Below are 23,877 nucleotides of genomic sequence, written 5' to 3'. Positions count from 1 at the left end.
AGTGAAGTTGCACTCTGAACACTGTCTCATCAAAGCATAGACTGATAAGATGAATTATGGGGTGGGTTGGTGCTGGTCTAGAATGAAATCCTGCACACCCTGTCCATCCCTGTTGTGTCTCACAACTGAAAACTCACTGTTCTCTGGCCTCCCTTCTCTCTTTATAGCTGCGTGATAACGAGCAGCTGAGTCGCATGTGCTCTGAGCAGGAGTCCCGTCTCTCGGAGCTGGAGCGCCATGCGGAGCGCGGGGCTGAGGATGCAGAGGACCGCAGGCGCATGCTGGAGGACGTGCAGAGTGACAAGGCCACCATCAGCCGCGCCCTGGCCCAGAACCGCACCCTTAAAGACCAACTGGCTGAGCTGCAGAACGGCTTCGTCAAACTGGTGAAGAGGAGTGGTGCCTTTTTTGCTCTCCTGTTTACTTATGTTAAGTAATCACTGATCTGCCAGGTTTTATTAGTGTTTAAACATGGAATATGTGGAAATGCATCTTCAGTTCGGTGGTGACCTCATGAATGTGTTGAATGTCTCTGTGGTCCTAGACCAATGAGAACATGGAGCTGACCACTGCTCTGCAGTCAGAGCATCACGTGAAGAAGGAGCTGGGACGCAGGATGGGACAACTACAGGAGGACCTGCACAATGTCAAGGAGCAGGTAGGGACACGCGGGCATCCACATTTCATGGTGAACAGGTACAGGAACAGCATATAGACGCTCGCACGTCTCTTCCATCCCTAGATGGATTTGAAGTCGCAGGAGTACCAGGCACTGCTGGAACAGCGGGACCAGGTAGTGGCCCACCTACAGCAGTACTCTGCAGGCTATACAGCCCTGGTGTCAGAGCGGGAACAGCTCCACAGACAGTACCTGCAGCAGAGCCAGCTGATGGACCGGCTGCAGCATGACGAGACCCAGGGAAGGGTTCAGTTGGAGATGAGCCACAAACAGCTGGAGCAATACCAGGTCAGGGACGGACACAAACGCATGTAGTCACATATCCCTGAACACACACACACAGAGTCGCACATGAAGAGACACACACTATGCACACGTACACACAGTGTCTGTATTGACCCCTCTGGCGCCTTCTGCAGGAGAGGCTGGAGCAGTTGTCCAGAGATAACGAGCAGTTGAAGGCTGAAGTCACAGAGCTGCTCAACAGCTCAGCCCTTTCCACACTCCCCAGAAACCGGGGAGACGGAGTGGAGAGCCAATCCCAGGAAGAGAGCCCACAGAAGTCCTTGATCGCTATCCCAGAAGACTTTGAGAGCCGCGAGGAGATGGTGAGGAGAAAACACCTATCAGTGGTGTTAAGTGGGAACTAGTGTTCCCGAATGCTGTAGAGAATCCTACATTGAGGATTTCCAAAGTATTTCTCAGATAATTGTCTCTGAAGAATAATTCCTGCCTTCCGTCTCTCTCTCTCTCTCTCTCTCAGGAGGAGTTTGTGCGCGGTGCGGTGGCGCGTGTGGAGGCAGAGCGAGATGAGGTGAGGAGCAGACTGGAGGAGGAGAGGAGACTGCACTTCGCTGCCAGACACCAGGCTGCAGCACTCAGCATGGAGCGCCACAGTCATGACCACGACCACGGTCAGTGTCACGGTCACAGCCATGATGACCACAGTCACCTTGAACACACAGGTGAGAGGAGGAGGAAAGGTGTGTGTGTGTGTGTGTGTGTGTGTGCACATAGTTGTATGTGCTACTTGCATGACCTGTGTGTTTGTTTTCTAGGAACACTGTCAGTTTTGAGTGTTACCAGTGCAGTGTATCTGACCAGTTACCCCTCCCTGTTAGTCTCAGGTTCAGAGGGTGTACCAGTGGAGGTACATGAGGCCCTGTATGTTGCCATGGAGAGGCTGCAGCAGCGCTTCACCTCTCTGATGCAGGAGAAGGCTGACCTGAAGGAGAGGGTAGAGGAGCTGGAACACCGCTGTATACAGCTGTCTGGAGAGACTGATACTATTGGTGAGCGAGACATGCATCCATACATGTACAGTACCAGTCAAAAGTTTGGACCCGCCTACTCATTCAATGGTTTTTCTTTATTTTTGCTGTTTTCTATGTTGTAGAATAATAGTGAAGACATCAAAATTATGAAATAACACATGGAATCATGTAGTAACCAAAAAAAGTGTACAACAAATCAAAATATATTTGAGATTCTTCAAAGTAGCCATCCTTTGCCTTGATGACAGCTAAGCATTCTTGGCATTCTCTCAACTAGCTTCATGGGGAATGCTTTTCTAACATTCTTGAAGGAGTTCCCACATATGCTGAGCATTGGTTGGCTGCTTTTCCTTCACTCATCCCAAACCATCTCAATTGTTTTTTTTTTTTATTTTTGTGAGCACAAGTATATTTTTTTTTTAACCGGTATTCTGCTACATTTTACATGTACAGTTGAAGTCGGAAGTTTACATACACTTAGGTTGGAGTCATTAACTTGTTTTTCAACCACTCCAAAAATATCTTGTTAACAAACTATAGTTTTGGCAAGTCGATTAGGACATCTACTTTGTGCATAACACAAGTAATTTTCCCAATAATTGTTTACAGACAGTACAGACAGATTATTTCACTTCTAACTCACTGTATCACAATTCCAGTGGGTCAAAAGTTTAAATACTGTGCCTTTTTAAACAGCTTGGAAAATTCCAGAAAATTATGTCATGGCTTTAGAAGCTTCTGATAGGCAAATTGACATCATTTGAGTCAATTGGAGGGGTACCTGTGGATGTATTTCAAGGCCTACCTTCAAAATCAGTTACTCTTTGCTTGACATCATGGGGAAATCAAAAGAACTCAGCCAAGACCTCAGAAAAATGATTGTAGACCTCCACAAGTCTGGTTCATCCTTGGGAGCAATTTCCAAATGCCTGAAGGTACCACATTCATCTGTACAAACAATAGTACGCAAGTATAAACACCATGGGACTATGCAGCCATCATACCGCTCAGGAAGGAGACGCGTTCTGTCTCCTAGATGTGAACGTACTTTGGTGCGAAAAGTGCAAATCAATCCCAGAACAACAGCAAAGGGCCTTGTGAAAATGCTGGAGGAAAGAGGTACAAAAGTATATATATCCACAGTAAAACAATTCCTATATTGACATAACCAGAAAGGCCGCTCGGCAACGAAGAAGCCACTGCTCCAACTCACCGTAAAAAAGCCAGACTATGGTTTCCAACTGCACATGGGGACAAAGACATACTTTTTGGAGAAATGTCCTCGGATCTGATGAAACAAAAATAGAACTGTTTGGCCATAATGACCATCGTTTGGCGGAAAAAGGGGAAGGCTTGCAAGCTGAAGAACACCATCCCAACCGTGAAGCACGGGGGTGGCAGCATCACATTGTGGGGGTGCTTTGCTGCAGGAGGGTCTGGTGCACTTCACAAAATAGATAGCATCATGAGGATGGAAAATTTTGTGGATATATTGAAGCAACATCTCAAGACATCAGTTAAAGTTTGGTCACAAATGGGTGTTCCAAATGGACAATGACCCCAAGCATACTTCCAAAGTTGTGGCAAAATGGCTTAAAGTCAAGGTATTGAAGTGGTCATCACAAAGCCCTGACCTCAATCCCATAGAACATTTGTGGGCAGAACTGAAAAAGTGTGTGCGAGCAAGGAGACCTTACAAACCTGACTCAGTTACACTAGCTCTGTTAGGAGGAATGGGCTAAAATACACCCAAGTTATTGTTGGAAGCTTGTGGAAGGTTACCTGAAATGTTTAACCCAAGACATTATTCTGACATTTCACATTCTTAAAATAAAGTGGTGATCCTAACTGACCTCAAACAGGGAATTTTTACTAGGATTAAATGTCAGGAATTGTAAAAAACTGAGTAAAAATGTATTTGGCTTAGGTGTATGCAAACTTCCGACTTCAACTGTACATGTTACATAACTTTGTCATACACATTTTTACATACATGCAACTTTAATATAACACAGTCACATAACAATAATACATTACCAAACATCAGCTCTTTTAATCCCAACCCTCAGCCACTCTCAGCCCATCCCACCTATCACCTGAGACCACCTTACCTTGGTTTCCATGTGCCATACATTTTTCAATTGTGCTGTTTTTTTTGTGTTTTTTTTCCTGTGTTTTTTTGTTTGTTTTTTGTGCCTTTCCTAGTCATGTGGTATCCACAGATTGTGGGCTAAAGATACATCTTTGCTACAAGTATTATTTATTGACTGATTATTTCTCCCAACACTGCTATTTGTATTTTTAATGCATGTTGTGATATATATTTTTTTTGTACCATTCCTGAGCTTGTGACCAGAAGAAACAAGCTACAGAGGGACTATACCAGAATAAGTTATCTATTGATTCTGTCTCTTCGCAGAAAAATCTACAGAGCTGAGATTGTTGTATGCCCCATATATATAGTGTCTTGCAAAAGTATTCATCCCCCTAGGCGTTTTTCCTATTTTGTTGCATTACAACCTGTAATTTAAATAATAGATTTTTATTTGGATTTCATGTAATGGACATACATAAAATAGTCAAATGGCTATGAAGCCCCTAAATAAGATCTGGTGCAACCAATTACCTTCAGAAGTGACATAATTGGGTAAATGAAGTCCACCTGTGTGCTATCTAAGTGTCACTTGATCTGTCACATGATCTCAGTGTGTATGTATGTATATATATATATCACACACACACACACACACAGTGGGGCAAAAAAAGTATTTAGTCAGCCACCAATTGTGCAAGTTCTCCCACTTAAAAAGATGAGGCCTGTAATTTTCATCATAGGTACACTTCAACTATGACAGACAAGATGAGAAAAAAATCCAGAAAATCACATTGTAGGATTTTTTATGAATTTATTTGCAAATTATTGTGGAAAATAAGTATTTGGTCAATAACAAAAGTTTATCTCAATACTTTGTTATATACCCTTTGTTGGCAATGACAGAGCTCAAATGTTTTCTGTAAGCTTTCACAAACTGTTGCTGGTATTTTGGCCCATTCCTCCATGCAGATCTCCTCTAGAGCAGTGCTGTTTTGGTACTGTTGCTGGGCAACACGGACTTTCAACTCCCTCCAAAGATTTTCTGTGGGGTTGAGATCTGGAGACTGGCTAGGCCACTCCAGGACCTTGAAATGCTTCTTACGAAGCCACTCCTTCGTTGCCCGGGCGGTGTTTTGGGATCATTGTCATGCTGAAAGACCCAGCCACATTTCATCTTCAATGCCCTTGCTGATGGAAGGAGGTTTTCACTCAAAATCTCACGATACATGGCCCCATTCATTCTTTCCTTTACACGGATCAGTCGTCCTGGTCCCTTTGCAGAAAAACAGCACCAAAGCATGATGTTTCCACCCCCATGCTTCACAGTAGGTATGGTGTTCTTTGGATGCAACTCAGCATTCTTTGTCCTCCAAACACGAGTTGAGTTTTTACCAAAAAGTTATATTTTGGTTTCATCTGACCATATGACATTCTCCCAATCTTCTTCTGGATCATCCAAATGCTCTCTAGCAAACTTCAGACGGGCCTGGACATGTACTGTCTTAAGCAGGGGGACACGCCTGGCACTGCAGGATTTGAGTCCCTGGCGGCGTAGTGTATTACTGTTGGTAGGCTTTTTTACTTTGGTCCCAGCTCTCTGCAGGTCATTCACTAGGTCCCCCCGTGTGGTTCTGGGATTTTTGCTCACCGTTCTTTGACCCCACTGGGTGAGATTTTGCGTGGGGCCCCAGATCGAGGGAGATTATCAGTGGTCTTGTATGTCTTCCATTTCCTAATAATTGCTCCCACAGTTGATTTCTTCAAACCAAGCTGCTTACCTATTGCAGATTCAGTCTTCCCAGCTTGGTGCAGGTCTACAATGTTATATAATTTAAATGAGAAAACTCATAAGTGTTGAATCAAGCTTTGTTCTTTTGTACCAGTTCATAAACAATGTGCCGTGGAATCTCTTCTAATTTATTTTGCAACCTGTATGGCACAGCTGTCAATGTTTTTGTCCTCAAATTAAACTGGTATGTTTTTCTATTCATGCCAATTCATTTCAGCCTATTTGTATCTTTAATATGTGGCAGGCAAACAAGTTACCTTCTCCCTTTTCCACTTCACTCCATCTTTGTGGGTCCTTCTGTAGCTCTACCCATACGTAGAATGTATGCACACATGACTGTAAGTCGCTTTGGATAAAAGCGTCTGCTAAATGGCATATTATTATTTATTTATATTAATCAGTTGGTTGTGAGTTTGGATTGAGCAGATATTCAGATATTCAGCAAAAATATATGTGACAACTCCTCCATTTTCTATTAATAAGTATTTTACAATTATTGATCTGTATATTTGAGTTTAACATTTGTTGTAATATATTTTCTGCAGGATAAAACAAATTGTTACCATCTTTGTATGGCTTGTTCAATTAGTCAAAAATTAGAAGTTGTAATCTGTATAAAGGCAAAAAGGCCAGTTTTTGAACAAAGGATGAGCCTGCCTTAATAATCTACTGGATAACCATTTTGTGTTTCAGTATAACTTATGTATGAGTGTGGCTTTTAGTGAGCGGTTGAAATCTTTAATATTTCATAAACTCATATTCATTATATAAATAGGCACGTTTAATTTGGGGTTGAACTCGGGGCATTGTGGAGGCCAGGTCATCTGATGCAGCACTCATAACTCTCCTTCTTGGTCAAATAGCCCTTATACAGCCTGGAGGTGTATTTTAGGTCATTGTCCTGTTGAAAATCAAATGATAGTCCCACTAAGCGCAAACCAGATGGGATGGCGTATCGCTGCAGAATGCTGTGGTAGCCATGCGGGTTAAGTGTGCCTTCTAAATAAATCACAGACAGTGTCACCAGCAAAGCACACCCACACCATCACACCTCCTCCATGCTTGATGGTGGGAACCACACAGGTGGAGATCATCCATTCACCTACTCTGCGTCTCACAAAGACATGCCGGTTGGAACCAGAAATCTCACATTGGACTCATCAGACCAAAGGACAGATGTCCATTGCTCATGTTTCTTGGCCCAAGCAAATCTCTTCTTATTGGTGTCCTTTAGTAGTGGTTTCTTTGCAGCAATTTGAGCATGAAGACCTTATTCACTCAGTCTCCTCTAAACAGTTAATGTTGAGATGTGTCTGTTACTTGATCTCTGTGACACATTTATTTGGACTGCAATCTGAGGTGCAGTTAACTCTAATGACCTTATCCTCTGCAGCAGAGGTAATATGGACTCCTTGTCACAACACATCTGATTGGCTCAAACACATTAAGAAGAAAATAAATTCCACAAATTAACTTTTAACATGGCTCACCTGTTAATTGAAATGCATTCCAGGTGAAGCTGGTTGAGAGAATGCCAAGAGTGTGCAAAGCTGTCATCAAGGATAAGGGTGGCTACTTTGAAGAATCTCAAGTATAAAATATATATGTAAGTCGCTCTGGATAAGAGCGTCTGCTAAATGACTTAAATGAATGAAATTATATTCTGATTTGTTTAACAACAATATTTGGGGTTTCTACATGATTCCATATGTGTTATTTCATTGTTTTGATATCTTCACTATTATTCTACCATGTAGAAAATAGTAAAACATTATGAAAAACCCTTGAATGACTAGTTGTATCCAAACTTTTGACTGGTTCTGTGTGTGTGTGTGTGTGTGTGTGTGTGTGTGTGTGTGTGTGTGTGTGTGTGTGTGTGTGTGTGTGTGTGTGTGTGTGTGTGTGTGTGTGTGTGTGTGTGTGTGTGTGTGTGTGTATATATATATATATATATATATATATATATATATATATATACGCTGTATACAACTGTCTTCAGGAATGCTGTTGGTGAGACACTCAATCATCTCTCTCTGTAAAGACTGGCACGATCAGTGACGCACACACTTGTCTTTTTCTCTCACACACACTAACAGAGATGCACTGACACGTTCACTCACGTAGTGTGACAGGTCTGCTCATCCTACTCCTTAATTGTGTATGTCTGTCCAGGAGAGTACATCACCCTTTACCAGAACCAGAGAGCCATCATGAAGCAGAAACACACGGAGAAGGAGCAGTACATCAGTATGTTGGCCCAGGACAAAGAGGAGATGAAGGTACACCACACACACCAAACATGACAGGGATGCAGTGTGCCACCAGCAGCATAGCACCCTGCATCCCACTGCTACCTTGCCTCTGAAGCTAAGCAGGATTGGTCCAGGTAGCCTGGTGGTTAGAGCGTTGGGCCAGTAACCGAAAGGTTGCTGCATCAAATCCCAAAGCTGACTAGGTAAAAATCTGTCGTTCTGCCCTTTCCTTTCCTGGTTAAGACCAAATGTAGCTGTAAGTGGTGCCGGAGGGCCAGTAGGAAGTACTCTTTCCAAATTATATCCCAATGCCCCCAGGCAGTGATTGGGGACATTGCCCTGTGTAGGGTGCCGTCTTTCGGATGGGACGTTAAACGGGTGTCCTGACTCTCTGTGGGCACTGACGATCCCGTGCCACTTATCGTAAGAGTAGAGGTGTTAACCCCGGTGTCCTGGCTAAATTCCCAATCTGGCCCTCATACCATCATGGCCACCCACCCCTGCTTTCCAGTGTAACTGTTCTCCAAGTCATTGCTGTAAATGAGAATGTGTTCTCAGTCAATTTACCTGGTAAGAGGAACATATATATATATATATATATTTTTTACATACATTTGCACATTTGCACACACGAGTAAAAAAAAAAAAAAAAAAAAAAATATGCCATTTAGCGGACGCTTTTATCCAAAGCGACTTACAGTCATGTGTGCATACATTCTACGTATGGGTGGTCCCGGGAATCGAACCCACTACCCTGGCGTTACAAGCGCCATGCTCTACCAACTGAGCTACAGAAGGACCAGGAGTAGTTTTTGGTATTTATTAGGATCCTCATTAACCGCTCCAAAATCATCAGCTACTCTTTCTGGGGTCCACAGAACATGAATAAGTCAAGGAATGAACTACATACGTTTCAGAGTATTGCCAGTGTTCTGAGAGTGTTTCTGTGCCCGTGCAGGCCAAACTGGCAGAGCTGCAGGACCTGGTGATGAGGTTGGTGGGCGAGAGGAACGAGTGGTACAGCCGCTATACTGGGGCGCTGGCTAGCGCTGCGGCTAACCCTGACCTGCTGCCAGCCGGAGAGGAGCAGATCCAGGCTCACCACACACACAGACGCATGGAGCTCAACGCTGTGGATGGACAAGGTATGCTCACACACATATATATTACAAACACACACACGGGAAGGTACACCACAAATACACACACACACACGGAGACACAAGGAACTCCGCACTGTGGACGGACCAGATAGACAAACACATCAAATAATACAAGTGTGTGTGGTATGTATATATGTATGTGGAGTAGAACAGGGCTCTCCAACCCTGTTCCTGGAGTGATACCATCCTGCAGGTTTTCACTACCAACCCTAATGTAATAATACCACCTGATTGTAATAATTAGCTGGTTGATAAGCAGACTCATGTTAGTTACGACTGCAGTTGGATTGAAAACCTACGGGAGGGTAACTCTGCATGAACAGGGTTCGAGAGCCCTGGAGTAGAACAATACACACACATCCATGGATCGTCATTATACTAACCTCCCTGATCTCTCATCGCTCCCCCCCCTTCTCTCTCCAGAGTCTGCGGATGTAAGGTCAGCCGTGAAGCCTGACTCCACCGAGCCCCCTCACGGTGGCCCGTCAGACCAGGTCCAGGGGCTCCCCTCAGACTCCCAGGCTCTGATGAGGCCCCAAGAGGACGGCACGACCAGGCAGATCATGCAGCTGCTCCAGGAGATCCAAAACCCCCAGGGGCCCCGCTCCGTGCCCTTCCTGGGGGACAACCCCTGCGTCCCGTTCTTTTACCGGCCCGACGAGCAGGACGAAGTCAAGATCCTGGTGGTCTGATGATGATGAGACTGTGGAGCTACGTTGGAGGATCTCTGAACAGATATACCATTCCACCACGTCCCACTCTACTTAGGTCATCTAGGATTTACACGTACACACAGTTCTGGGTATACTGTCTCTCACACACATGCACACTCACTCTCTCTACTTTCTGGGAGAGTTTGTATCCTCTCCTTCCTTCTCACTCTTCCTTTTGAGTCCTTGGCTGGTCTCGCATGCTGTTTTTTTTTCTTTTTTTCATTGCACTAACAGAGTGACTTAAGGATGTGAACTCCTTGTGTGTGGCGGCTTTCCTCTCCTCGTCCGCCTCTTCATCCTCCTCCTTCGCAACCTCCTTACTTGCAGTGTGAATGTTTGTCTGCTCTGTCTCCTTTAATTGGTATTTAATACCGTTCGATGATTGGGAAGTATTCCACCGGATGCTATTGAGATTCTTCCTGTGATTCTCTTGATGGAGAGATGTTTATTCCTGCACATTGATCCCTCTGTTCACTAGCCTCCGTCTCTCTCCCCTTCTCTGCCATTTGAACCATACGCGCAATAAAGTATCTCTGTCGCATCTCCCTCAGTCATTGTCTATTATAGGGATCAATGAGTGAGACGTTAGCCGGCAACAATGGAATACATGGAACGGTATCAAACACATAGAACACATAGAAACCATGTGTTTGACTCTCATTCCATTGATTCAATTTCAGCTCTTACAATGAGCATGTCCTCCTATAGCTCCTCCCACCAGTCTCCACTGGTACCTTTTATGTTAAGGCACTAACTGGATCCCCATTCACGATGTGTCTGACTCTGGAGCAGAACTGGGCTAGTCTGTCTGTGTGTTTGGTAGGAGAGACAGGCTGGGCTAGTCTGTCTGTGTGTTTTGTAGGAGAGACTGACATGGCTTGGTTTTGGCGCGTGGGCTGTCTCAATTAATCTCCTCGTCGCCTCTCCTCCATGACCACTGATCGGCGACAAGACTGACTCACTCAGACAAGTGGTCATGAATGGAGGAGTACCGTATCGAGGCACAGCCCTTGGTTGCTGTTGGTATGTTCTATGGCAGTGGAGTGAGTGTGTTGTCTGAGTAGGACATGATGGCAGGTGGGGTAGAGGAGGGCAGGACGTGTTGGGTACAGTACATGAAGGAGGTAAGAGGCCAGGCTCGAGCCTTGGCCTACCTGGGGTGGAAGTCAGTCAGGAAAGCATGGGTAAAGACACTAGCATTTGGAGTGATGGGAGCAGTTTTTGAACTTTTCACTTCTAAGTAGGATACGCCATAGGACGTCAGGAAAGAGAGGAACTAGCATGTAGACACATGGCTGCTCACCCCAACAACTACCTTGTCTATCCATCCTCTTATGTGGAAACACTGACATTTGAACATATGTATGTACACTAGAGATGTATCTTATTTATGCACACGAGCCAGTCAACTGATTTTGTAATTCCTCACGTTTTCTCTGCGGTTATTTATTCGAGGCCCCATTTCATAGCACCAGTTGATCATCTCTTGTTTATCAATCTTTCAATTGTGTTGTGCTTGTTGCCCCTCAACATATCTCATTTATAATTTAAGTCGCTCCCTTTGAGACTGGATGAAGATTGTGAGTCTGTTTGATAAATGATTCAACCTTAATTGTATCCTCATGATTTGAATGGTAGTTGTCTCTTCTCTCTAAAGTTACATGGGCTTTTGCTGTAGGTTATTGCACTAAAATTGTACAGAGCTTCTAATCCAACCGTGTCCCATCTCACTTACTTTTGGAAAGTAGCTTTTCAATGGCAGATCCATTCTGACATTTGGTTTCTATACTTGGGAGCCCTATGGTGTCATCATGTGCACTTTGGCACATCGGGGCTCAGGGTTCCACGAATGAAGACAGAGTGTGTGTTGAAGTGACTGAAATATTGTGTGTGGCATGCGTGCGCAGTGTGCACTAGGACGATGTGTAGGCATGTACAAATGAATAGAGGGTTGTAATGATTCCAGTAACACACGGCATGGGCAACGGGGGTAAGCTCTGCTGTTTGATTGACAGGTGCAGGAAGGTCCTCTGTTTTTAGATAACCTTACAATGATGACCCAAGTAAAGATAAAATTGCCATAGGCACATCTCTGCCACCCCATTTTGGGGAAAAGTGTGTACTCCCAAAATATTTAGGATATTTTTGAATTTTTATGCTTCCAGTGTATCTCTGACTGCCAATATCCACATTTGATTTTTATTCAAGAATGGAAGTCTTTAAGCATGTCAAAAACAGTCTGGAAAAACGTTTTTGGTGATGCTATGTGAGGTGTATTAAATGAGATATAGAAATGAGTGGTTCTGGAGAGAGTTTTCAGGTGTGTGTGTGTGTACCTAATCTGAACCATGTCTACCCTGAAGCAAAGCACTTTTTGTAGTAGGACTTGACATGATATCTGTTGACAGTGATCCATCTGAATATTTAAATTCCTGGCTTTCTTAGCATTCTCTTTTCCTTTAGCGAGAACTTTTGTTTTGGGAGTGGTAAAACCAAGAGAATATTTTATAGTCATTTACAACTATTGTTTTGAAGGTGGTGACGAGAGAGTAAAAGTAACAGGTGAAATAGTTTCCCCGCGCTTTCTAATTCAAACTGTTCTTTTGAATGAATGTGTGGCATTGAGCACATATGATGATTAAGAGACAGAGGTGAACTCCTGTTTAAAGGGACTGTATATACTGTAACTGTGTAACATATTGTATATTCATTCTGCCTGGTGTGTGGGAATAAGTGTAAATGCTGTTTGTAGTGTTGCTAGCAGCCCAGAGGGCTTGTCTGTGTGTCTGTCTGATCCATTGTTGGCTTCAGGGCACACACGGAACAGCTGAAGTGAAGGGGTGGGGGTACCGTCTGTGATTTAATACAAAGGTTAAAAAAAATCTATTTATTTGTAATAAGTATCGAAACTAATCAGTTTTAATGCAATGTAGGATCTTTGTGAGAACAAAATGGCTTCCGGCAATATATTTCTGATGTGATTTCTCCTGATTAAAAGTGATTGAGCAAAGCAGACAGCATCTGGTCAATGGATCCTTGTAAGTGCTGGAGTTTCTATTTCTAACCTCAATATGTCCTGTTAGAGATGTCATTTTGAGTGTGAGATTCCTCGACAAAAGACAGACCATTTTGGTAACAGTAACTCTGACTTTAATGTCTTGACAAAGCAGACCTGTTGGACAGACACATTCCACCGACAGCAGTAAGATACAGGACAAAGTCGTCACAGCAGGACAGAATACAAATATTTACTCTGCCCCCCCCACCCCCATTTCCTCTCCGGACAGAGACCGAGAGACAAGCGACAAATTATTCTACATACTACTAATCAAACACCCTGCCAATACTCAACATCCATAGCCAAGGATTTCATATAACATTATTCACTTATTTGTTTGTCTTTATTTTTGTCATGTTTCATTGTACACCACACTCAGTCACTTATTTGTAATAATTGAATATTCAGTATTCATACAGTGTCAACTAACGTCTACACAAGTGGAACACAGTTTCAGACGATGCACCACACAGGATACATTACACAAGTAAGATATGTCCATGATAAAATGTACTCTTAATAATTCATTTCATAATAGCTTTATTTATTGGCTGTTGCTAAGACTCAAGGGTGTTGTGAAGAGGGGTAGGTTTGTATGAGGTGAGTACGATATGGATACTGAAACAGGGGTTTGTGGGTAGGTTAATGAGCCCATGTACTATTACTACCAACGGGGTCAAAAATACAACAAACTACAGAGTCCACTGGTGGAAAGGGGGGTCAACTCACATCTCTCAAACAGCAATGGAACGCATGAGTGACATGGGAGTGGGAGAGGTGCACTGTATAGGTAGGTGTGTGTGTGTGTGTGTGTGTATATAGGTTTCTGTATATAGACCATCACTGATTGGGTTGTTGGTGGTTTTAAACCTGACGTCTTCACTCACCCCCTTGACCACTGAGAAGAAAGGAAAAAGGAAAGAACAGAAAATGAAAAGCCATGCCAAAATCAGTGTCCCCCGCCCCAACACTTACACAGTTCCAATGATATTCAACACACGTTCTCCTGTTACGCTCACTGCTCTTTGCAAACACAGGGTCCAAAAAATCTCATCTTGGACTGGCAACACTTCTAAATGGGCTTCCTGAAAACAACTTCAATGTTTGAGCTTTCCTTGTGAGGAAAGGAGAAAGGATGCCATGTGACAGTATTGTGACGAACCGTTAGGGCCTTGTCTGTCTCCTTGCCTCCTCTCAGGCTGAGCATCTATTCTGAGTCTGGTGTGATTGGTGGACAGCTCTCATTAAGCCGTCCAATAAGAACATATTGCACTTTCTATTTAGATCCCGCCTCGCTAAGGTACTGAGTTTCACTAGTGGGGAAGTGGTTCATTGACAAGTGGGAGAGGAGGAGAAGAGACAGACGGATGACTCTGCTCAACGTTGGGCCACAGGTTTTAGCAGGAGACCCTCTAGTTCACAACCCCCCCCCCAGCACTTGTGGCAGGAGTACAGAGACTGAAGCACAGAGGGAAGCATCTCTTCAAATGTGCCTTAGGGAGCTGGTCGAGGAGGATTTTACACCGATCTACACCAGATCCACAGGAGGCTGCTGAGGGGAGGACGGCTCATAGTGAACAACGGAGCGAATGGAATGGTATCAAACCCATGGAAACCATGTCCTTGCCCGTCCTCCCCAAATAAGGTGCCACCAACCTCCTGTGGCCAGTTCACAGTCTGAACACCTGAACAATTGTTGTATCATTGCAGACACAGCAATACATCATCATCATGGTTATCACATCACATAAGAATGGGCCTTCACAGTGACGCAAGGCCTGGTGGCTACTGAAGGTAGGACATGGACACAGATGCAAGAACGCTCCACATGTTCTCCTCACCCTCAGTCCTACTGAAGAGGAGGAAGAGATATTTTGTTTTTCTATCCATGAACAGGAATGGTATGGCCACTTCGAGAGGGCGGGGTTCGCGTTTATTTATTTCCTCTCTCTTGCTCCCCCCTTACTTTGAGGGAGGCTGTTGTGAAGAGCTGCTGAGATCTCTGATTGGTGTGTGAAGGATAGTGTGGGATTCACATGTAGGGGCTGAGTGGTGGAAAGGGGGGAGTGTTAGAGAAGAGATTGGTGTCAGGGGGTCCCAAGGGGCAAAAAAGGGGGCTTCTAGGAGTCAAAAGGAGGCAGGGGGGCTCTCGGGTGAGAGGGCCCACCCTTGCTTGGACCGCTATTCAATAAAAAGAGTCAAGTAGAAACAGATAGGAAAGAGGACATAAAATGAAGCCAGATTAAGTGAAGGATGAACAAGTGAGTGAAACATAACGAGAGAAAATGTCCCCAAACTCAGAGGCGAGGAAACACTGTCGTGATGTTAGATATAATAGGACACATGAATCAGTGTATCATAAATAATACATAGAAATCACAGAGATAGATACCACATTGTGACACGTGAGTCAGTACCATTAATGTATATATTTTCTCTTTGGGTGTTTTTCCGACTAAAAGGGCCCTTGCCCATGTATGTCAGGTTTGTCCGGGCCTGTGACTTTAGGGACCAGTATGGATCATGATGATCATAGCAGAAGACAACAAAAAGAAAGCTGTTGTTCAGATGCAGTTATCCCTTCTGATCCACTCCACTTTCCTAGATAGATGGATAATGCATCTACTCCCGAGAGAGATTCAACACACAGAATAACATGTCAACCAGAACTAAAAAGATCATTAAGCAATATCCCAAATGATCAGAGAAAAAAATATAATTCAGATATGAGAGGAAGAAAGAAAGTCAGCAACCAGAAATAGCCATCTGAAGGGGAGGGTGAGAAAGAACAAATATTTCAGCATAGTGTTCCTTAACCCTCTCGTCCATATTTGCTGAATCCACCCACGCATACACTGCCCTGTCCGTTTAAGTGTGTGACTACTTACACATGTAAATGTGTGTGTCTGAGTGTGTTCGAAGTCTTATCTACAATGGTCCTTAATATACAGTGGAGGGTGAATGCATTTCTCTGTATTCATATACAATGGGTCTGTCTGTCTGTGGGTTTGTGCGTGTGTGACGTGACTGTGTCATCTAGTGGAGAAGGGAGAGGAGAAAGAAGGGTCAGGTCTAGGTAAGGAAGGTTGCTCTGCAGTCCTTGGTCTCTCTGCCGTGGGGTAGGTGGTGAGTCGGAGGGGAAGGGGGCTCAGTAGTCTAGTGGGTTGGTGAGGGCGGGGGTCTTCGGCTGCCAAGAGGACCATGGATACACAGATAGACGGACAGACAGAAACACAGGGACAGAGGGACACAGATATAAGCGAAGACAGGGATGAGTTAGGATTGTCACTCTGGCTGGGTGTCTCCCCCTTACGCACAAGCGGTATAACTCAACGCCACTCTTAACATACTACACACACACACACACACACACACACACACACACACACACACACACACACACACACACACACACACACACACACACACACACACACATCTGTATGGGACAATGTTGGAGAATACAGTCAGACATAACAGCTAACACACTAAAACACATAATTCCTGCAGATTTCATGAATCTTGGAATATACTGCATACAGTATATAGACTCAACAAAAATATAAATGCAAAATGTAAGGTGTTGGTTCCATGAGCTGAAATAAAAGATCCCATAAATGTTTCATATGTACAAAAAGCTTTTCTCTCAAATTTTGTGCATAAATTTGTTTACTTCTCTGTTAGTGAGCATTTCTCCCTGCCAAGATAATCCATCCACCTGACAGGTGTGGCAAATCAAGAATCTGATTAAACAGCATGATCATTACACAGGTGCACCTTGTGCTGGGGACAACAAAAGGCCATTCGAAAATGTGCAGTTTTGTCACACAACACAATGCCAGAGATGTCTCACGTTTTGAGGGAACGTGCAACTGGCATGCTGACTGCAGAAATGTCCACCGGAGCTGTTGCCAGAGAATTAAATATACATTTCTAAGCCGCCTCCAACCGCAGACCACGTGTAACCATGCCAGCCCAGGACCTCCACATCCGGCTTCTTCACCTGTGGTATGGTCCAGCCACCCAGACAGCTGATGAAACTGTGGTTTTGCACAACCGCAGAAGCCATCTCAGGGAAGCTCATCTACGTACTCGTCGTCCTCACCAGGGTCTTGACCTGATTGTAGTTTGGCGTCGTAACCGACTTCAGTGAACAAATGCTCACCTTTGATGGCCACTGGCATGCTGGAGAAGTGTGATCTTCACGGATGAATCCCAGTTTCCACTGTACTGGGCAGATGGAAGACAGTGTGTATGGCGTTGTGTATGCGACCGGTTTGCTGATGTCAACATTGTGCCCCGTGCTGGTAGTGGGGTTAAGCGAACACAATTTGATTTTATAGATGGCAATTTGAATGAACATAGGTGCTGTGACGAGATCCTGAGGCCCATTGTTGTGCCATTAATCCACCGCCATCACCCAATGTTTCAGCATGATAATACACAGCCTCATGTCGCAAGGATCTGTACACAATTCCTGGAAGCTGAAAATGTCCCAGTTCTTCCATGACCTGCATACTCACAAGACATGTCACCCATTGAGCATGTTTGGGATGCTCTGGATCAATGTGTAAGACAGCGTGTCCCAGTTCCCATCAATATCCGACGACTTCGCACAGCCATTGAAGAGGAGTGGGACAACATTCAACAGGCCACAATCAACAGCCTGATCAACTCTATGCGAAGGAGATGTTGCACAGCATGAGGCAAATCCTGGTCACCAGATACCGACTGGTTTTCTGATCCACACCCCTACCTTTTTTACCTTAAGTTATCTGTGACCAAAATAAGCATCTGTATTTCCAGTCATGTGAAATACATTTATGGCCTAAAAAATTATTTCAATGGACTGATATCCTTATATGAATTGTAACTCAGTAAAATCTTTGAAATTGTTGCACTTTGCGTTTTATATTTTTGTTCAGTGTATATAGTGTCCATTGGTGACAGGCAGTTGTTTTGGTGCCCAGAAGAGGGCAGTATAGCTCCACTATATTATCATCCATAATATTCTCCTCTCTCAACCCAATCAGCATGCAAAACGTGAGCAACAGAGGGTTGCATTTCACCCCTCCAGCTGTGTGATAGCTGCTACAAAGGGTACATGACACGTGTATAATCTCCATAGTAGTTCTGCCATGATCATCAAGTCTATGCTATCTTTACTGCACTATCAAAAGAGGGGCTAGTTAGCATAAATGCTAAAAAAGTAGATTTCAACTATAGGAGGCAGGGTAAATGATGACCGCCAGAATAGCTAGTCGGATAGATGTTAGACTAGACATAACATACCCTTTACAAATCACTATTACCACCCACAGTATAGCCTTTCTCGGACAGCATCCCGAAGCTCTATTGAATACTATGTTGACATTTAGACAGGATAAATATAGCACAGCAATGTGTCACGCCACCAAACAATCAGAGACAGGACTGGGGACGGGGTGAGATGTCATGAGCCCACACTGACACAAACCCATGGCCTTTTGACTTCTGACCCCTAGCGAGCAGCTCCGGTCAGGTGTGTGCGTGCACGTGTGTGTGTATGCATGTGTGTGTGTGAGTGTGTGTGTGTGTGTGTCTGAGTGTGTGTATGCATGTGCGTATCTAGAGGTATCCTCTGACTTTTTTCATCGACGCAAACCTCTCCCAAACTAGAAAAAGAAACTTGACTTCAGCAGACAATAACAAAACCAACAGGGCTCACACAGTGACACAAACGATCTGTGTGTGTGCTTGTCCATGCAATGTTAAAAGAGGCATTAGGGAAATGCTCTGCAAGAAAAGGAGAGCGTGATGGGCATGCAGTGAGGTGACGGCATCTAAGAGAAAGCAGCATGAGGAAGAGGAGGATGAAGATGATGACAGTGATTAGTACCAAACGTACCAGAAGCGTTAGTCCTCATTGGTCACTGATAGTGATTCTGAAAGAGGAACCATAGTCAACGGTGGGATAGAGGTGTGGTGAAGGAGATGGACAGGAAGAGGAATGCAAACAAACACATACAGGTTACCGTGCAGGAGAGACCCACGTCACATGACAAGGCTCTGCTCTCCCCATGGACCAATCAGATTTGGAGCATTATTTGAAAGTTATCTGGGGTGATTGGTTTTGACACGGCTGCTTGAGGGTCATTTAGACGTTTGAAGGTGTGTGTGAGCAAGAGCAGTGTCAGGCAATGTGTGTGTCTCCCGAAGTAAGGCAAGCTGCTGCCCTGACCGTGAGTTCACATCAGATCAGTACAGTGTCCATTAGCTCACAACCACAGGCAAGCACAAGGCAAACGTTAGCAGTGCGGAGGCAGTTTAACAGAGAACGGAAATTGAAAAACGCTCGCTCTCATTCTCTCTCTCATCCTGCCCTCTCTTTCTCTCTCTGTTTATTTCCAACATGGAGATAGGATAGATAAGAGACACCATTCCTAAACTATAAAGACCAAGGTTGGGAGAGAGGGATATAGGATAGTTCTCTAGTACAAAACTATATTCTAGCAAAGGACTCAACCACAGAGGAGGCCACTAGACTACTAGTGAGGGGCTGCTGGTGAGGGCTAGGGAAATGATAAGAACATGTGGCCTTAATTCAAGGCCGTTAGTTCCTGGGAGGTTCTAGTAGTGTGTAGGAAATGTAAGTCAGTAGCACCTGAAACATTCTTGGCAGTAAGCAATGTAAATCAGTACAACAACCTAAGTCAAAAATATGTGAGGTGTGTGTGTGGCGATGTTTTACTACAGGAGCTGGGCTTCTGGAAGGATCCATCTATGACATGTCTCTCATCCATCCTACCTCTGCCTCCCATCTGTTCTCTAGCTTTCAGCACCCTCTGAACCCGACGTTCTCTGTCTATCTGGCTCTGTCCTCTATCACACCAAGATCTCTCCCCTCTCATTTACCTCCATCCATCCTCCTGGCGTCTTCACATCCCCCTTAGCAACAGAGAGTATTGACACTTCAGCTTAGATGTGATTTCATCATCATCACCATCATCATCACCACTCTTATAGCATATCACTTACGCAACCTCATTGGCTTGTCTGTCTCCCTGTAGGACCTAGTGTAGTGTCACACGTTGATAGGCTTGGGGACTTTTTGCGTTGAGATGTAACGTTTGGGTTTGGTTTCACTCACCTGGGCACACCGGGGGGTGCGCGGTTAGGCCGGGAGGGGACTGATGGGGGAGGCCCACCGAAAGGGTCCGGGGAGGCCCCTGGGCGAGAGGGGACAGGGGGGCCAGGAGGGAGGCCAGGGGCTGAGCCACGGGAGACAGGGCGACCAGGGGGACCTGGGGGAGCCCTTCTGTTCGGAGTGGGACTGCTGGCTGGGGACCTGAGGGGGGGAGGGGGAGAGAGAGAGAGGCTGAGTACTTCGACAGGCAGTTCTCTTTCACACCAGCAGGGGAGGCCACAACATCAGTCTTACTCCCCTCATCCTTTACTCCCCACTCTCTTCTATTCCCTTATTACCCCTCTCCTTCCATCCATACCTTTTACTCAGAGCCGTTGTCCTCCTTCCATCCATACCTTTTACTCAGAGCCGTTGTCCTCCTTCCATCCATACCTTTTACTCAGAGCCGTTGTCCTCCTTCCATCCCCTCCTTCCTCTTCCTTCCCACATCCATCCACACCATCGCCCATATAATTGTCCCTCATTCCCTTCCTCTCGTTTCCTCCCTCCATTCGTACCTGCCCCCAGAGTTGTTTCCCCCCGGCCTCAGCCAGGAGTCGTCTACAGGCGGCGGCATGGCGGTGGTGACAGTGGTAGTGCTGATGTCTCCGATGATGTTTAGGGCCTCCCTCAGGGCATGGTACATGCGGAGCATCTCGTCGCGGTGATGGGCCTGCTCCTGGGACTCCTCCATCAGGCTGTTCTGGTCCCCAGAGTGGTACAGGTTGGCCAGCAGCTCCGCGTTGATGAACTCCTTGGTCTGTGTGGAGGAGGGGGAAGAGAGAGGGCGGGTAAAGGTGAGGAAAGGTGGGAGTTGGAGATTTTACGTTTTTCTTTACAACATTAACCTAGGAAAAAGTGTCTGTGGAGATGAGAGTTTTTTCTTCCTCGCTTGCACTTAATTGACCCATTCTTGTCACTGATTGGTCAGAGATTTCACAGGCCAGCTGGTTTCCAAAGTCTAAACCAACCAGACACAGATTCAAAGACAAGGATGAGAATCCGCTGGCCCGACAGAAGATTACGACACCACAAGTGAAAGCGACCAATGGGGACTCACGTTGTTGATCATGAGGTACATGATGGTCTTGGGCATGAGGTCCCTGATGGTCTTGTTGACAATGGCCATGTAGGAGTCCACCAGGTTGCGGATGGTCTCCACCTGCCTCTCCAGCTGGGGGTCTATGGAGTGCATGAAGTTATCTGAGCCGTTCTCTCCGTCTCCACTTTCACTCTGCTGGAGGACAAGGCCAGGGAGGGGGGTTGGAGGATGAGAAGAGGGGTAGAGAGGACAGGTAGAGGGAAGGAGAGGGAGAAGGAGAAAGAGAGAAATATGTGAATGAGAGTTGAGAAAGAGAACAATGGAGAAGTGATCGCTCTCATCACACAACGTATTGAAATAATCCTCAATATCACACATCATTAATTACATCTACTATATAGTCCTGAACTGGCGCTAAAGAGAAACACACACACTACTGGTGCTAGCTCACCATGCGGCTGCTCTCAGACGAGAGCCATTGGAGACAACGTGTCTCCTTCTGAACCACTTTCACTTACAGCTATGGCAGAACCCTGATGAGAGCGACATTTGAACTTCCTGGTTTGGTGCGAATGATGAATGACTGGGCCGTTGATTAGAAACAGCACCAATGAGGCGAGACAAAAAAGGAGACTGTGCCTGTATAAATCTTTAGGGCCAATCAGAGTTCCGTATCAAATTCAATTGCCAACGCTAGCTTGAGCATAGGTGGAGAGTTGGAATAGACATCACGACACAAAGCACATACCTTGCCCTCCTTTTCCTATAGGGTCCAACAGCAATGAAGGACATATTGAGGAAAAGAATGACGGAGGGAGAGAAAGAGAGAGAGAGAAAGAGAGATGGTGTTAGACGTTAGATGACTGGCGCCACTAGTACTGTGAGAGCAAACCACCATCACAATCAGCAAAACTGTATGTTTTGGACCGGCAGAGTTACTGACGGAAATGTACAGGTTTGTGTGTGTGTGTGTGTGTGTGTGTGTGTGTGTGTGTGTGTGTGGTACCGTGACGCGTTCTGGATACACCCCGGCTCTAAGGAAGGAGGCCTTCCACCCATCTATGTCGTCCTGAGTCTCGCAGGCCAACTCCAGCTGACGGTAGTCCTTATACACATTCCTGTGGACACAAAGGGGAAAGTCTGAGTGTGCGTGTGCGTGTGCGTGTGCGTGTGTGTGTGTGTGTGTGTGTGTGTGTGTGTGTGTGTGTGTGTGTGTGTGTGTGTGTGTGTGTGTGTGTGTGTGTGTGTGTGTGTGTGAATAAACAAAACAAACAAGACAAAAAAAAACAAAAGAATGACAAAAACTGACTGACTAAAAGTGTCTTCATAGGGTGTTAGGCCACCTCGCCATAGATTCCACACGTGTCTGGAACTCTACTGGAGAGACGGAACACCATTCTTCCACAGGAAATTCTATAATTGGGTGTTTTGTTGATGGTGGTGGAAAACGCTGTCTCAGGCACCGCTTTAGAATCTCCCATAAGTGTTCAATGTGGTTAACATTGTTTTCATGCTCATCAAACCATTCAGTAACCACTCGTGCCCTGTTGATGGGGGCATTGTCATCCTATGGGGGCAGAGCCATGGTAGCCGAAATAATGACCTGCCCAGCATTTTTATACATGACCCTAAGCATGATGGGATGTTAATTGCTTAACTAACTCAGGAACCACACCTGTTTGAAAGCACCTGCTTTCAAACCTCATTTACCTCATTTACTCAAGGGTTTCCCTTATTTTGGCAGCTACCTGTATATTCTTGTGGGAGTGAGTGGGACATGTCACAGTACTGAGCAACCCTACATGGTAAGGAGTTGGCATGCCTGCGTGCTTGTGTGGGTGCTTGCCTTTATGGAACAGTGAATGTGTGTGGTCAGTGTGTGCGGAGAGCTGTTTTGTGTAGATTCAGCTATATTACTTTACTTTTTGAGGTCTGAAAAGATTTGAGAAAACTATAATTTATGATTGAAATGTCCACCTAAGAACTGACCTTTGCTCAGTGTTGAACAGGGCGAAGATTTGCTTGCTCGACATGAAGCTCTTCTCCACATCCCTCAGCCTCAGGTTGTCCACCTGGAGCATGTACTTCTTCTCTTTCTCCTGGAGGGGGCAGAGTCAACAATACACAGGTTAGAGAAAGTACAGCATGAACCCAAAAAGACACAGAGAGAGAGAGAGAGAGAGAGAGAGAGAGAGAGAGAGAGAGAGAGAGAGAGAGAGAGAGAGAGAGAGAGAGAGAGAGAGAGAGATTAAATGAGAGAGAGAGAGAGAGAGGGAGAGACAGAGAAGAGAGAGAGAGAGAGAGAGAGACAGAGAGAGAGAGAGAGAGAGAGAGAGAGAGAGAGAGAGAGAGAGAGAGAGAGAGAGAGAGAGAGAGAGAGAGAGAGAGAGAGAGAGAGAGAGAGGCTGATTAAATGAATGACAGAGAAAGAGGGAGAGGGATACATATACAGAGGGAGAGAGAGAGAGAGAGAGAGAGAGAGAGAGAGAGAGAGAGAGATTAAATGAATGACAGAGAAAGAGAGAGGGAGAGGGAGAGAGAGAGAGAGAGAGAGAGAGAGAGAGAGAGAGAGAGAGAGAGAGAGAGAGAGAGAGAGAGAGAGAGAGAGGCTGATTAAATGAATGACAGAGAAAGAGGGAGAGGGATA

The 23,877-nt window shown here is 45.1% G+C and overlaps 2 protein-coding genes across 16 annotated transcripts in view; one reads left to right on the top strand and one right to left on the bottom strand.

The window, feature by feature from the left end:
- The window catches only part of LOC124007461 (golgin subfamily A member 2-like), a 35,643-nt gene extending 22,665 nt beyond the window's left edge, over positions 1 to 12,978 (top strand). For 4 of the 5 annotated variants that reach the window (XM_046318045.1, XM_046318048.1, XM_046318047.1 and 1 more), the window contains 9 exons: positions 168 to 386; positions 545 to 658; positions 743 to 967; positions 1,099 to 1,287; positions 1,443 to 1,644; positions 1,801 to 1,971; positions 8,010 to 8,116; positions 9,048 to 9,234; positions 9,676 to 12,978. In XM_046318045.1, coding sequence (XP_046174001.1) covers positions 168 to 386; positions 545 to 658; positions 743 to 967; positions 1,099 to 1,287; positions 1,443 to 1,644; positions 1,801 to 1,971; positions 8,010 to 8,116; positions 9,048 to 9,234; positions 9,676 to 9,944 — 1,683 coding nt within the window. In that variant the 3' untranslated portion in view covers positions 9,945 to 12,978. The remainder of the gene's footprint in view (positions 1 to 167; positions 387 to 544; positions 659 to 742; positions 968 to 1,098; positions 1,288 to 1,442; positions 1,645 to 1,800; positions 1,972 to 8,009; positions 8,117 to 9,047; positions 9,235 to 9,675) is intronic. The other variant, XM_046318046.1, reaches the window with a different exon arrangement.
- A 120-nt stretch (positions 12,979 to 13,098) lies between these two features.
- Positions 13,099 to 23,877, bottom strand: part of LOC124007462 (dynamin-1-like) — a 108,544-nt gene continuing 97,765 nt past the window's right edge. For 5 of the 11 annotated variants that reach the window (XM_046318050.1, XM_046318053.1, XM_046318058.1 and 2 more), the window contains 7 exons: positions 23,220 to 23,329; positions 22,237 to 22,348; positions 21,979 to 21,993; positions 21,249 to 21,425; positions 20,707 to 20,948; positions 20,153 to 20,350; positions 13,099 to 16,210 (listed from right to left, as the gene is read on the bottom strand). In XM_046318050.1, the coding sequence (XP_046174006.1) occupies positions 16,180 to 16,210; positions 20,153 to 20,350; positions 20,707 to 20,948; positions 21,249 to 21,425; positions 21,979 to 21,993; positions 22,237 to 22,348; positions 23,220 to 23,329 (885 nt within the window). In that variant the 3' untranslated portion in view covers positions 13,099 to 16,179. Of the gene's footprint in view, positions 16,211 to 18,910; positions 18,948 to 19,917; positions 19,951 to 20,152; positions 20,351 to 20,706; positions 20,949 to 21,248; positions 21,426 to 21,978; positions 21,994 to 22,236; positions 22,349 to 23,219; positions 23,330 to 23,877 lie in introns of all 11 variants that reach the window. The other 6 variants (XM_046318054.1, XM_046318060.1, XR_006833936.1 and 3 more) reach the window with 5 other exon arrangements.

This window comes from Oncorhynchus gorbuscha, linkage group LG20 (genome assembly GCF_021184085.1).
Source record: "Oncorhynchus gorbuscha isolate QuinsamMale2020 ecotype Even-year linkage group LG20, OgorEven_v1.0, whole genome shotgun sequence".
Lineage (NCBI taxonomy): Eukaryota > Metazoa > Chordata > Actinopteri > Salmoniformes > Salmonidae > Oncorhynchus > Oncorhynchus gorbuscha.
Note: the sequence above shows the minus strand (reverse complement) of the source record. Positions and strands in the feature narration are given on the sequence as shown.